A 15809-nucleotide genomic window follows, 5' to 3' on the forward strand; every position below is an offset into this window, starting at 1 on the left:
CATAATAATTACAAGTAATACTACTACAATCATATACGCTTGTTTTCCATATAAAACAACATCCAGATGCATCCAGATGAAGAATCTGAGATGCATGATTATGTGTTTAGATAAATAAAGAACTGTAGATTAATCATACCATAGCAGCTGAATTAATCTATGTTTGCAATTATAATTTATTATTTTCTAATATGTTGGAAACAACTCCTATATAGTATTTATTAAAGCAATTGAATAATTTGCATCTTGATCATGAGAAAAAAAATATATTTTGCAAGTTAGTTGACCATATTTCTGTCTTTATATAGAATGAATTTCAAACTATGGGAAACACGTGTAACGCGCGTATTGTAAGACTGATCTATTTATAATATGTGTACACCGTGTATAATCTATATATCGACTAGAAAAAGTTAATAATGAATCTGACCCACTATTTATATAAAAATCCCAATTTTACATGTACTTAATGATACAGCCCGGAGAGAGAGAGAGTAGAATAAGGCATAGTGTGCCGAAGCTCTGTAGGTAGAAAGGAATCAGAATAGGGTTAGTTTGATCAGTGTGTTCACTTAAGGGTTAGTTTGATTTTTGTGTTAGTTATGTGTAAGTTATAATGTAAGTATTGTTTATGTGGTAAATTATAAGGAAAATTGTAATTGTATAGCCGCTCTTAAAATAATAGCCGAAATATATATATATACAAAAACAATACAAATTTTATATAATTTTTCGGCTAACGAATGTAAATAGTTTCTCATGTGGGTTAAAAGTGAATACCCCAAATCATAATGTGTATTGTTATTGGTGAATATTAATGTATGAATATTAATTCAATGTACCAAGTTTGTAGATATTTTTATCTTTAAATAACTTTATCTACATCTATTGTGCATAAATAATATCCTATATAAGTTAAGCTTAATGGTGTCAACTAAACGTTGTAGTATTACTTATGCAAACATTATTTATTTTATGGGTCAATCAAATACTGAATTAGTTATTGAGAGACTTCCGTTGATGCCAAATCAATATTAAATCATTTTATGAAGATATTGTTTTGCTAGTCTGGTCAACAATACGTCTCCTTATGCAATCACAATCGGCAGTTTTATCAAAACGTTGAAGTTTTATCTTAAGAACCAAAATTGTATTAATTATATGAAATTTCAATCTGCAATTATTTTTTCTTATACTGCCAACCATATGACCCCACCCTTTAGTGTGTGCATTTCCAATTATTGCAAAACAGGCAACAATATATAATATCCCAAATATTATTTTAAATATTTAAAACTATATCTATGGCCAGATTTCTCTGAATTCTTAACTAGAAAATGTTTCGCCAATTGTTTTCTTGTAAAGCAATAGATGAACCCTTGACTTCCTACAAAGATTCGATTCCTCTTTCATTCACCCCGGTGGCTATCAATCCACACAAGAAGGGGTTTCAAGAAATTACATTTTATTTACTACACAAGAATACACTGATTTCTTTGCCCTCTCAAGAAAAAATAATCAAATTGTAAAAACTTGCATAGCCACACTTGATTTATTTTTGACCAATACAACAGACTAATAGACAATAATAGGATGCACAATAATGCAAGTATACCATGAACCACTCTCCCTAGGCTAGCTGTTCATATACTATGGGTGTTATTTTTCGTGTATATCGCGTATACCGAAGCTTCAGCAACTATTTTTCATGTCCCCCCAAGACGCAAATTTGCAGCTAGCCACCGACAAACTTCATCAGTCTCTTCAGGAATTGTGTAGTGACCAAGCCTATTGAAGGAAAAAGAATACTTGAAGATAAATCTTAAGGAACATCTAAATTTACTGTGGTAAAAAAAAAACAAAGCCGGAAATGTATAGGTACCCCTGATAATTCCTAAAGGTCAGATTCTGAAAGCCGGATGAGCTTAAAATTCTTGCAGATTTTTCTCCATGTTGATATGCCACTACATCATCACCTGAAACAAGAACCATTGTGTATTCCGTTAAGGTTCATATTTTAACTTCATGTTCAATGGCATAACTCTGTGGCATAGATAGTACGTACAACAGCAAGAGTGCAAGTTTCCTGTTGACAACTATGGCCAACCAATTAGAAAAATCACAGCTATGTGGAATACCACAGACCTTAATATATATCCTATTAATGTTCCCAGCCTTCATACAGGGCTTTTTTTTTGGAAAAAATAAGTCAGACAGTGTAATTCTCAATATGCGGTACATGTTAACTAGATCAGTAGCTAGGAATTAAGGACTGGTCAATCTATAGTAATTTATCGAAAATATTCATGGGGAAACCGGGAAAAAAAGAGGAGAAAACAAATTATGATAGTACCACAAACTTGTCTGCAGATACTAGCAGTATGTTGGATTATAACCATTTCTCAGTTGCTTCAATTTATTCATGTCTTAATAACTACAAAAGCCTCTTCCAGGCTTCAACCTCTAGAAATAGCCACTGTTGTCCCTAAGCTTACAACCTGGTGAAATGAGGACAAAACAGTGTGATAGCTAAACAAATTTAGGTCGCTTCTATATCCTCTCAACCAACCTTTCCACACACTGAGATTTGTCAAAAGTGAACCAAAAGTTATCAAGATGTTATCCCACAGGAGGTCCTGTATTAGCATTTCCCTATACAACATGCGACTATGTGACTATTGTATTTAAGAAAAACCTTAAGATGTCTAGAAGTCTGCGCTTTAGGGCATCATTAAGAGTAATGCTGGTATTCCTTATGGTCGTAGTATTGGAATCTGATCAGACAACAAACAAATGGCGGAATTTACATGAGTAAAGACCCTGACAGGTCCTTCATATATTTGCGTTCTGAAAAGTTAATATGTGCTAAAACAGTGAAGGTTTGCTGAACTTTAAGACTGATATTTTGAAAGTGTGCTATAAAAGTACCAGTGCCATGACACAGCAAAATTGGCAAGGATGCTGCACGTCTTCCAGCATCATTCATTCCTTGCATTCGGTTCCTTAATGTCCTGGGAAAAAAACAGCTATTAAGCGGAACAAATTCCACGGGAACAAAAGCTGCAGATATGTCTAAGCAAAGAAGTTCTACCTTGAACAAGGAAGCCAGCCACTAAGGCCAACAACTGCACTCAGGTTCAGTGGATAAGGACTTCCATTACCATATTGCTTGAATGCATGGCATGTGGCCGAATAAAGAGCAGCTGCAGCTCCCATACTGAATCCTCCAACACATAATTTAACTGAAGATGAAAGAAGGAGTTACGTACAGGTATGCAATGATGAACTGCCAAATCAGATATCACCTCAGAGTGGATTTTAAAAAATTCTAGAATGTATGCTGATGAAATTATCTTCTACATATGATGTTTGACGCACCAGTTTTATCTTGCATAAGATTTTTTATGTTTCTTATTTGTTCTAAAAGAGTTGAAAAGAAACATACCATCAGCTGGCTCTGTTGATAAGAGATTTGCAACATGTGCCGCAGAAAAATCTAAGCCTTCCAAATCATCAGGAGCATCTTCTGAAATATCTCCTACGTCAAACCCTATAATGATTCAAGTTAATAAATCCTCTGTGGTTTATCTTTATCCGTAAATAAGCAAAAGACAATGAACAGTGTGAATAAAACATTGCTAAGCAAGCATACAACAATATAGAACATATATGCTTATGAAAAACAGATAACTGCAATGGCGCTGTAATCAAGGCTTACAAGCAGTGCAGGGAAATCCACCAAAGGCAGCAACAGGACGAGTAGGAGCAGTTGGGCAAATCCATTTGACCTGCAGCCCATTTAAAAAAGGTAAGATAACAACAAGTCACTACAAATCTCGATCTTATTAGATAAATCACATTGCATAAACAATATGATCACATCCTTACATTAGGAAGTGGAAGGCTTTCAAAAAGCTGGGACCAGCTGCAAAGCGTATAAGAGAGAAGAATTAGCAGCAGTTTCTGGCTATGTTGCTCGGACTCTTCAAAAAAGTCGATCGGCGCGTGTCGTATCCTCCAAAAATAGTGCGTTTTTGGAGGATCCGACACGGGTGCGGCAGCATATTTTGAGAGTTTATGCAACATAGTTCTGGTAGCTAATTAAGCAAGATAATACAAGTTGGATATAAATATGCAACATATAAGAACTGACAACTTTGTGCATGAAAATGTGAAGAAACAACTTGGAGACTAGTGATGCATTTAGCCCGGGGACCACAAAGAATCTGGAGAACCAATTATGTGAAGAGGTCCATGGAAAGGGACAAATTAGACTACATTCTTTAATTAGAAAGTTTATGGGCCTAATCTTAGTCTTAGTGATACCAAATTAGTCACTGACATCATGAATAATTAACTCTATTTTGTTTTGTTTAATTGGTTTATAGGACAAATTAGGAAGTGAACAAGTGGTCCTGGTTCAATATCTGGCAGCCTGATCCCTAAGTATCAAGTAAATGATCCAAAGAGACAATGACGTATTCCTATCTTACTCAGACTATTATATTTGGACATAATAGAGGTAAACGAAAGAAATGATTAATACAGGTTACAGTAGAGCCTGATAGTGCAGGCACAAAAAACACTATGTAACAACTGAAACATGATGTTAATCATAACTTAAAAAACTAATTCATATATCAATTAACAATTTTTGTGACAATCTTTATGGCGGCTTTACTGTCCTCAAAGGCGTCACCTTGAGAGCGCAATTAATTCTAATAATAGAAATAGTACCTTGAACCTTTATCACCTAAACCATGTAGCCAAACAATAGTTGCTTCATGCTTTCCTTTGGGCCTAACAACATGAGTCCTTCCAAATTCAAACGATGTTTGACTTGTTCTGCTACCTAAAAGCATTGCAACGTCAACATATTTTAATCACTCGGCTAACTTCCTGCTTTCCTAGAGCATAGTACTTGAATAGTAATCAGATTTTAGAAAAATTTCTCATTTCCTATGTGCACTGGAAAATGAAAATAAACCCACCAGAACCTGCTGTAGAGCCACTGAAGCTCATTGCTATATCCAAAAAATGTCAAATTTTAGATTTGGTCCCACTGAAAGGTGTTCCTGCAGTGCAATGCCAATAATCAACATTAAGCACATCTCTATTTATACACCATTCCAGGAAGGGTGAAAATGGAATACAAGCCATGAATCTTTCCTATATGAGACTTAGCTTACACCAGTTACACTTTGTCTAAGTTTACCTACAATTGGATTTGGTCCCACTGAAAGGATGTCAAAAAAGAGGGGCCAAAAAAGCAATTAACTTTATGAGCAAAGAATCTATGCAGAAATCAAAGAACACAATATGAATAAATGAACTGCTACTCATTTGTTGAAATGCAATACTTAAAAGAATCAATGCTTCTACACATATGGACAAAAAAGAAAAGCACATCAACTAAAACAACACAAGAATATTTTTGAAGAGAAGATATATTCCTATTTTCTCCAAAATCAAGTTTGAATATAAGCATTAACAAAATATGCCCATTAAGTAAATTCCCACAAGTATAAAGATCTTGAAACAAGAAAAGAAAAATTAACAATTTGAGTTGGTGAGAAAAAAAATAGAGGGGTTTAAGCTGACCTGCACTTGGGGTTTAAGACCTGAATAAAGTAATAAAAAGTTTATTTACTTTTTATGTCACTACCTCTCTGTCTCTCTGTGTGTAGCCAGTGTAGGTGTATGGTCATTCACTTTTTGGATTTAGCCTCTTTTCTCTTGCCTTTTTACATTTTTGTTCCTTATGTCTTAGGCCACAAGGAGGGCCGTACCTGAAAAGTTCAAAATTGGGAATTTTCTTCAATTGTTCAATTGATCGGTGTACGCACAATGCCCAAAATCACAAGATAGTGTGTATAGGGAAAATTTTGTTTATAATAAATGGTCGAATGATAGCAAGTAACAATTAATACCGTGAACAACAACTGTAGCTGACATCGGATAAACCCCGAAGGCAGCATAGCCAACGGAAGCAGATGGAATATTTATCATCGGATAACATTCAATGAAGAATATTATTTAACATTAAAGGGGTAGTCGTCGCAGAGAATATTTGCATTCATAGTCTGTCAGTACATATTCATCAATGACTCCTTCAATATCATTCAAGTAGGGCTTAATCCTAGGATCTTGTTTCCCTAGGTATATCTATAAATATCAGGCTCAACATCCATTGTAAGATACGAAATTCTTGGCAAGACATATGTTGTATTTCATTTTCCCTCTCAATTAAACAATTTTATTTGCTCTTTTACATTGCTCTCATTTCTGTACTCGGAGACACTGCTCTCGGAGCCAAGCTTGTCATCTTCTTTAATTTAAATTGGTAAGTCTTACTTTTAATCTTATTTTATTATCATTTTTGGATCAAATCAGTTCGCTTATCTATAAACCACGTAATAAAATTAATTGTACTGTTTACGGGTAAACAGTTTGGCACCCACTGTAGGACCTAGACAGTTGCATAATTGCTTTGATCCATACATTTATTACTAACTTGTTTGATCTTTTCCTTAGCAAGAAATTGAAAATGACAGCTAATGATGTCAACATCATGCACAACATTGAGGGACACAAGAATTTGCCTCAGCATGAAAATTTAATCACCGTCACCCGTAACGAAGGGGACGAAACAGCCCCGGTTCGCGAAGGGCAGTATCCCAGGCATGTGCGGGAGACAACTCCCGATGACACAGAGGAGAAACATGTCGTGGAAATAGTGAAAATCTTGATGGAGCAACAGAAAGCCATCATGAACCATATCTCAAGTCAAGATAGCGTAATGGCGGAGTTAAAACAAGCATTGTCAAGCGCTTCCAACAATGCAAACGGAAGGGGACAGGTTCCTCCCGGCATTCATGCAAATCAAACGGCTCAAAGAGTTGATAACAACACTCCAAGGGGTGAGGTCGATTTCGACGGTATCGGAGGGATCGATAGCGGATTCGATAACGATAACGGGAATGACCCCTTCAAAACTGAACTCATGAGATTTATAAAAGAAATAAACGAACGGATAGATCAAAATGCGAAGGAGTTTCACCCCTGAATGGATCAGATTTCGGGCGTGCCACTAGTTTTGAAGGCCCAGATTCGAAGAAATACACGCAATTGCCATTTAAGCCGAGTGCAACGTCAGAGTTAATTCTGAAAAGTTTCAAGATGCCGGATATACCAAAATACGACGGGATTGCGGATCCGCATGAGCATATTACAACTTATACCATAGTTGTGAAAGGGAACGATTTGGCTCAATATGAGATCGAATTAGTTCTACTGAAGAAGTTTGGTGAAACCCTCACAAATGGGGCCCTGACATGGGACTCCTTCTTACCCGAGCATGCAATTGACTCTTTTGAAATGCTTGCAGATTCATTCACTAAGGCCCATGCTGAGGCTAGAAAGGCAGACATATTTAGGATTGCGCAAAGTGAGTTTGAACCACTGCAGGAATTCGTGATCGGATTCCAGAAAGCGAGGATGTTGCTACCGGTTATACCAGTCGAGTGGGCAACGGAGGCATTCACAAAGGGTTTGAATCCGAGGAGTTCTGACGCCTCCCGAAAGCTAAAGGAAAGCTTACTCGAATTCCAAGCAACCACGTGGGCGGATGTCCATAACCATTATGAGTCAAAAATAAGAATAAAAGCCGATCAGCTCGGATTCTTGGCATCAACCAAGAGACAACGAGACAAGAACCAAGACAAGTTCAAAAGCGATTTCGATGCGGATCGGCAATCTTCTAAAGGTCGTTTCCTGCCATACGAGAGAAACGAATAATGTGGCAGGAAAGGGTTCTGATCCTCGGATAGGTTCGCTCCCGATGGAAGAACCGACCATGGTGGAACAACGGGTCATTACAAGATAAAGAGGTATTAGGGGCACGAGATTCCGCTTATCCTAGGTTGTCAAACTATAATTTCAATGTTAGCATCGTGGAGTTGGTATCAGCAATGAGGAATATTAAAGAGGCACGATTCCCGAAGCCAATCAGATCCTATCCTAGCCAGAGGGATCCTAACTTATGGTGCGAATATCATGGGACTTATAGCCACAAAACTGGGGACTGCCGACATTTGCGTGAAGAGGTGGCAACGTTGTTGAAGAATGTCCATCTCAGGGAATTCTTGAGCAACCAAGCCAAGAACAATTACGACCATAGCCGGGGCAATGCAGAGCCTTCGAAGATAGCCGAAGACTCCCCTCAATTGATTATCAACATGATTTTCGGAGGAAATGAAATTAATGGTGTAACCTTCTTGTCACGACCTTAAACCGACCCGGTCGTGATGGTGCCTATCGTGAAACTAGGCTAGCCGACACATTCACAATTAAATCCACATTTCGTTAAAACTTAAGCAAAACCATTTTTCAACTGAAATCCAATAAAGATATAAAGTTAAAATTAGACAAAGCGGAAAAATACAAGCCCGACCTCAGGTGTCACTAAGTCATGAGCAATGCTATAATAATTCTGAAATAAGACAAGACCAAAACAGTCTGGAAATAACAACAAAATACTAATAGGAAGATAGAGAAGGAGAAAAGCGGAACTGTGAATCGACAATCAGCTACCTCGCTAGCTCCATGAAGTCTGCGACCGGAATAGTCAACAACCGCTACCGTACCCTGAGATACTTGGATTTGCACACAAGGTGCAGAAGGTAACGTGAGTACACCAACTCAGTAAGTAACAAGTCCAAATTATGGACTGACAGGTAGTGACGAACCAAACCTCAACAGGTAATACAATTAAACTGTACAGAAAAGTAGACATGCTTGCAGTGCAAGTAAAAACTCAGTAGTAAATAAATACAGTCTGAACAATACAAAGTATGAAATTTAGGAAAACTCTATGTACCAATGCACACAAATAGCATGATCAATATTCCATGTACCTCCACTCACAAGTGATCAACCACTCGGTACTGTATATGGCTATCCGGCCCTGGAAAGATCCATCTCGGAATATATATACATCACTGACCGCAGTCATCTAGTACCGAGGAAGGCCATTCCATCCCTATGGAGAAGATCCAGCTCCAGGTATAAATACTTCGGACAAGATCCATGTCCAAGGAAGATCCATCCCTTAATATCATCAACCGCGCTCACTGGGGGTGTAAAGACTCTAGGGGGATCCTTTCAGCCTAAGCGCAATAACAAGCCAACAAAGGCATAATCAATATCTCGCTGCGGCGTGCAGCTCGATCCCATATTGTCACTCAATATCAGGCTCTCGGCCTCACTCAGTCATCACTCTCCAGTCTCACACACACGGGCTCAAAATGTCATGATACTAGCCGAAACAATGATATGATATGTCAAATAACAATAATCAAGACTGAGGCATGATATAATATACACGAATAGGGCTGAGTACAAAATATCAATGAAGCTAATGATATGACATCAAGAAACGACCTCTCGGGTCTCAACAGTATTGGCGTGAAGCCTTAACATGATAATTAGCATGATTTACAGTTCATTAACTTAAGCACATAATTACAACACAGATTTCAGCAAGAAAGAGTTACTAAGTGGTGCCATGGAATGATCCAGGCCGTAATTTTTACGGTGCACGCCCACACACCCGTCACTTGGCATTTGCGTCACCTCAATAGTAATCATAGAACACATAGTTCGGGGTTTCGAACCCTCAGAACCAAGTTTGGAAGCGTTACTTACCTCAAGCCAAGCTAAACTCTAGCCCGTGATGCCCTTGCCTCTCGATTCGGCCTCCAAATGGCCCGAATCTAACAAAAATCAGTATATTATCATTAATACCTGCTAAAGGAACAAAGTCCAAGCGAAAATAATCAAATTAACTCAAAACCCCCAAAATTGACCAAATCGGCCCCTGGGCCCACGTCTCGGAATCCAATAAAAATAAAAATAAAAACTGAAAAACTCATTCGCTCACGAGTCTACCTATATCAAATTCATCAAAATCCGACGCCAAATGGTCATCCAAATCCCAAAAATCTATTCTCCAAATTTTCTTCAATTTTCCCTAATTTTTACCCCAATTCCCAAATTAAATGATAATAATCAAGACATAATCATGGAATTTAACCCAAAACAAGTGAAGAACACTTACCCTAATCACTCCTCTAAAAATCCCCTCTAAATTTGCCTTCTCCCGAGCTCTCTAATGAGTTTTTGAAAATATGGACTAAACCCTCGTTTTTGAACTTTAAACATTCTGCCCAGACATTTCCTTCTTCGCGAACGCGGTAGTGCCCTCGCGTTCGCGAAGCACAAACTAACTCAGACTCAGATTCCCTTCTTCACGAATGTGAGGGCCCACTCGCGAACGCGAAGACCTCACAGCTTGACTCTACGCGAACGCGATGCCTAGGTCGCGAACGCGTAGCCTTACTCTCTTAAACCTTCACGAATGCGGGATCTACATCGCGAACGCGAAGAATAACTCACTTGCATCACTTAACATCCCCTCGCGAATGCGAGACCTTCTCGCGAACGCGATGAAGGATTTCTCTGCAATAAAATACCAGAAAATCTGCCAACTTCCAAAACCAAGAATTGGTCCGTTAACCACCCGAAACTCACCCGAGTCCCTCGGGACCTCAACCAAATATGCCAACACATCCCATAATATCATTCAAACTTGTTGAAACCTTCGGAACACTCAAATCAACATCAAAACATCAAATCACCATCGGATTCAAGCCTAAGAATTTCCAAACTTCTAAATTCCGCAACCGATGCAAAAACCTATCAAACCTCATCCGAATTACCTACAATTTTGCACACACGTCACAAATAACACAACAGACCTACTCTAACTTTCGGAATTCCAATCTGACCTCTATATAAAAATTCCACGGCCTACCGGAAAATACCAAATTTCCAATTTCGCCAATTCAAGCCTAAATCTCTACGGACCTCCAAAATACATTCCGATCATGCTCCTAAGTCCCAAATCACCTAACGAAGCTAACCAAACCATCAGAATTCACATCCAAAACCTTTTTCACATAAGTCAACAGCCAATTGACTTTTTCAACTTAAGCTTACTCAAAAGAGACTAAGTGTCTCATACCACATAATACAGCTGCACAAGACATAAAGAAGCAGAAATGGGGGAAACGGAGCGATAACTCATGAAATGGCCGGCCGGATCGTTAAATTTCTCGGCAACCAAGAAAATAAAGATATTAGTGACCCACAACAAGAGACTATGGGAAGTCACAAAAAATGACATCACCTTCACGAAGAAAGACGGCGACAGACTTCTTATGCCACATAATGATACCTTGATAATTTCTCTCAATGTCTTAGATTTCAAGATTAAGCGTGTTATTATTGACTAAGGAAGCTCATCCAACATTATTCAATGGAGTGTGCTGGAACAAGCAAAGTTAACTGGAAGCATCATTTAGGCAATAAAGCTCGTTGCTAGGTTCAACTTGGCAAGCTTGACAACCCGAGGAGAGATCCTATTACCTACAAATGTCGAAGGGGTGACCAAGACCATATTATTTAAAGTATTAGATGGTGACATAGGTTACAACATAATCCTCGGACATGAGATGGTAGAAAATCAGTTCCAAGCCAACATCCAGTATGTGAGGGTTGATAATAGCCCAGAATTCACTAACAATAGGGCTTCTTCTTTCTTCCAATCAAAGGGTATAAATCACCAGAAAACATGTCCTTATACATCCCTAACAAAATAGGGTGGTAAAAATAAGACACAAATATATTCTTGAGGTAGCCAGGGTACTCCTTTTCCAATTCAAATTGCCGTTGAAATACTGGGGAGAATGTGTCCTTACAACAACCTTCATAATCAACAGAGTCCCATCAGTCCCTTTAAAGAATAAATGTCCTTTTGAACTATCGTATAGCAGGAAACCTACCTACTCTCACCTGAGAAGCTGTGATTGTTTGTGCTATCCTACTGTGCCTAAACCTATCAGGGACAAATTTGAGCCAAGGGAGACTTCACATGTATTTGTGGGGTATCCCTTTGGAACAAAGGGTTACAAAGTAATGAGTCTAGCCACCAAGAGAATATCTATTTCTAGGGTTGTCTTGTTCTATGAGTCCATTTTTCCTTTCACCCTCACTTCAGATGTGTAAAATTTACCCCCATTTTTTCCTGCTGATCATATTGTAGACCATCTATTTGACCATTGTCACACCTCCTTTTTCCTACCCCTCGAAAAGGGTACATAAAAGGAGTTTTTACCAACTTAGAGTGACAATTGAAACGGGATTATTTATACTAAATCAGAGTCGCCACTTAGAATAATTTATGGTGTCCCAAGTCACCGGTTTAAAATCCCGAATCGAGGAAATTGACTCTAATTAAGGTATGCAAACACAGAAATCTGGGTAAGGAATTCTGTTAACCCGGGAGAAGGTGTTAGGTATTCCCCAGTTCTGTAGTTCTAGCACGGTTGCTCTGATTATACTTGGCTTATTAAAATTATTTAATTACTGATTTTAGAACCTATGTGCATTTACCTTTTACCGCTTTTTAATTAAGAATATTATCCTGAAACGGGTTACGCGTACGTATACCCATTTGTTTGGCGCGTCAAAACTCATGTCACGCGAACGTGTCCACAATTAATAACGCTTTATTATTATTAGGAAAGTTTGGCTAAAGTTGTGCGAACGCATACTCCGGTTTTGTTTTTAAAAGTCGCAATCATGTCACGCGAACGTGTCCACAACCACAACGATATATTAAATCATGTCTAAAGCAAACTATGAACATTTCTTATTTGTTATATCTAAATTATGAAATTAAGAGGGTCATATGTAATTTAATTGTGGATAGCACACCTCGAACTGCAAGAACTAAATTAAATTGAAAGGAACTGTATTACTAACAAATTTATTATTAAGAAAAAGGTTTGATCGAAGTTGCACGAACGCATACTTCGAATTGATTTTAGAACAGTAATTATGTCACGTGAACGTGTACACAATCACGATTGTATATTAACGGCCTTAATGGCTTTTCTACGAATGTTCAAGGATTATATAATTCCCAATTCGATGATTAAGTGAAAGGGCATGTGATTAAGGGGGTGTTTGTTCCTTTTAAACTTCTTATTTCAAGCACATGGCCCAACCTATTCCTAAAACATGAACACTATTAAATACTAATGGGCCTAAATAATTCGCTGAAGACTAAAGGAAAATCCTACTTTATTCTAAAGAATTGCTCGAACCCAAGAAATGACAGCCCTATTTGTGATTTCCCTCTGAATTGGGCCTGGGACAAGTTCGAATTTGAGCAAGAGGGGACTCGAGCTCGAGTCTGGGCAATACCAAGTCCATTTGGGCTTCAAGAGGCCCTGGGCTCCGAATGGTAGTACAAAACCCAAGCAACTCACTTGGTTTCAGCAGTGAACCATTAACTACTGGGAATACTCAAACACGTAGAATTGAGGCAACCCTTCGATTGAGCATTCTAGAAACTGTTGTTACAATTCCCATACATAATTACTTTACTCAATGATATACAGATTAATATGATTCCCTCAAATTCAGCATACATGCATTAACATATGTTTCTCTATCACCCATCTTCATGCCTTAAATCCTCATTCTAAATGATTTTAAATCGAAAATTATCTTGCGAAGCAACGAGAGGTTTGATATAACATGTTCTATACTAACATGCTGAATACAGAATCTAGCCAAGAGCCCAATTGACAAATTCCTACTTCTTAACAATTCAGGCTAACAAAACTCTAAACCTGATAATTGCAACAATTCTAACTCCTGCAAACCAAAAGAGCTAAACGCCTAATTTACTCCACTAATACAGACCAAACTCACAGGTAAAAACAAAGATGAGCACACAAGGCCAAAATCCAACATTGGTGACAGAATATGATGACAAAAATCATAAGAGAACAACATTTACTAACCAACATTGATGTAGACTTCAGTTACAACCCATTACCTGATAACTACATCAGTCAGAATCTTTCTACACCAAATATTACCAACTAATCATGAAATTGAAAGAAGAAAAGATGAAGTTCAGATAAAAGCCACATCAAATTTTATCTCATTTTCAAACCCATACTTCGAGTTACACATCAAGTGATATCCATAGGACTGAAGATTACCTTGAAATGAAAGGAAACGATGTAAGAAAACAATAAACTGCAGCAGCCCAGCGATCAGGAAAACAAAGCAAGGAAACCAGCTTGCTTTAGGCAATGGAACAGTAAAACCAGACACTAAACAGCTTTAAACCAGCCTTTCAAGTCCCAGAAATCAAACCATTTTTCAACCAAATGCAGAATCTGATATTTTTAGTAGTTTTGACTAACTTATGAAGATCAAAAGACCAAAAACCAAGTAGAATTTTTTGAGATCTTCACAAAGAAATGCAGGGCAATTAGTGTGTTTTTTTAGAGTTTTCTTCAAAAATGACTCAGCCCTTTTTATTTTCAGAAAATTTCAGTCCCTATTTTCTCTCCCAAAAATCATCCCTTGAATGCCAAGTAAAGGTGCCTTTATAGGCAAGGCATTAGGGCTGCAGAAATAAACTATGTTTTGCACTTAAAACCTTCTAGAGTTTTCATTTTTGCTCAAATAACCCTAATAAAGTATCAGAATTTCAAACACAGCCCCCATCCTATTTCCTGGAAGCTTCCTAAGGTTGTTACATAAGATTCGCCTACCTATACTACCCACATTACCCCTGGACCCGTGTTAATTAACCAGATAGACCAAACGGGTATGGTTCAAGTTGACCCTGGGTTGAATTAACTCAAAACCCAGCCTAGAACATGAGACCGAACCTAAAGGCATGAAACCCCAGGCCCAAATACAATCAGAACCAACTAGATTCTGAGTCCACCAATAAGTAAACACTTATTTGAAAACTAAACTTGAATTGTACGACTGACTAATTACAAGAACAAGCAAAGAGTGGATTAGATTATTAAAATGAGGCGACCTAACTATATTAACTTATGAGACTAAATCGAGAGCAAAATCAAAAGTTCGAGCATGTTGTTAACAAAAAATCAACAAATGGACCTTTAAACCTTGACAAAAAACTGAGCAACATCATGAACACAAAATTTAACGCCATTCGGAACCTTGCTCCAATCAGTCTACTTCAAGAAAGATGAGAAAAAAGAAAAATAAGAGGAGTAGGACATGAATCAAAAGCGGACAAGAGGAAAAGACAAGGAAAGTTTACCGACTACAACTCGACCCCAACGCTAGACTCCCTGATCTAACACAATCAGTGTTAGTCGCTTGTTCTTTGTTAAGAACAAATGACCAACACTGCTTATGCCAAATTAAACTCGAAAATCTTGAGACTTCGGACGCCTGTGGTCATGCAAGCCACAGAATCATAGATAAAGCGATTTGGCTTCTTTGGGCTTCGAACTTTGATTCGAGATTCGAAGGGATTGAAGAAGATTCGATGGGAGCTGTGCTGAGATTTGGGGAGAGGAGGATGAGAGGGTTCAGGGGTATGGTTTTGAATCTGGTTTGAAGCGGCGTTAGGGTTCATCAAGAGAGAGATGAGGGAGATGAACGAAGGGGGGGCTGTTTGGATTTGAACTGGTCTCTGAAGGTTCTGGACAGTCTTAAACAAAAATGGTGAAGTGCTCTAGGCCGTTGGATGAAACGAGATGAACGGCCATGATTTGTTGGAGTTTATTGAACTCAAAACGTCGTAGTTACATGCCTGTACTACGTCGTTTCCTTGGTCTTGGGGAATGAAGGTTTTGGGTCGGGTACGGGCATGGTTTGGACGGGTTCTATGGATCTAA

At 38.1% G+C, this 15809-nt stretch overlaps 1 protein-coding gene across 1 annotated transcript; it reads right to left on the reverse strand.

The window, feature by feature from the left end:
* Nucleotides 1-1515: 1515 nt before the first annotated feature.
* LOC107772090 (uncharacterized) lies at nt 1516-5737 on the reverse strand. Its single transcript, XM_016591579.2, has 10 exons — nt 5602-5737; nt 4992-5075; nt 4738-4852; nt 3889-3925; nt 3719-3788; nt 3446-3550; nt 3092-3242; nt 2929-3011; nt 1883-1976; nt 1516-1788 (listed from the first exon to the last, which is right to left on the reverse strand). Exons 2-10 carry the CDS (start codon nt 5020-5022, stop codon nt 1707-1709), a joined length of 768 nt encoding a protein of 255 aa, XP_016447065.1. The 5' UTR covers nt 5023-5075; nt 5602-5737; the 3' UTR covers nt 1516-1706.
* Between the last annotated feature and the right edge of the window lie 10072 nt (nt 5738-15809).

Source organism: Nicotiana tabacum, chromosome 1 (genome assembly GCF_000715075.1).
Source record: "Nicotiana tabacum cultivar K326 chromosome 1, ASM71507v2, whole genome shotgun sequence".
NCBI classification, from domain to species: Eukaryota; Viridiplantae; Streptophyta; class Magnoliopsida; order Solanales; family Solanaceae; genus Nicotiana; species Nicotiana tabacum.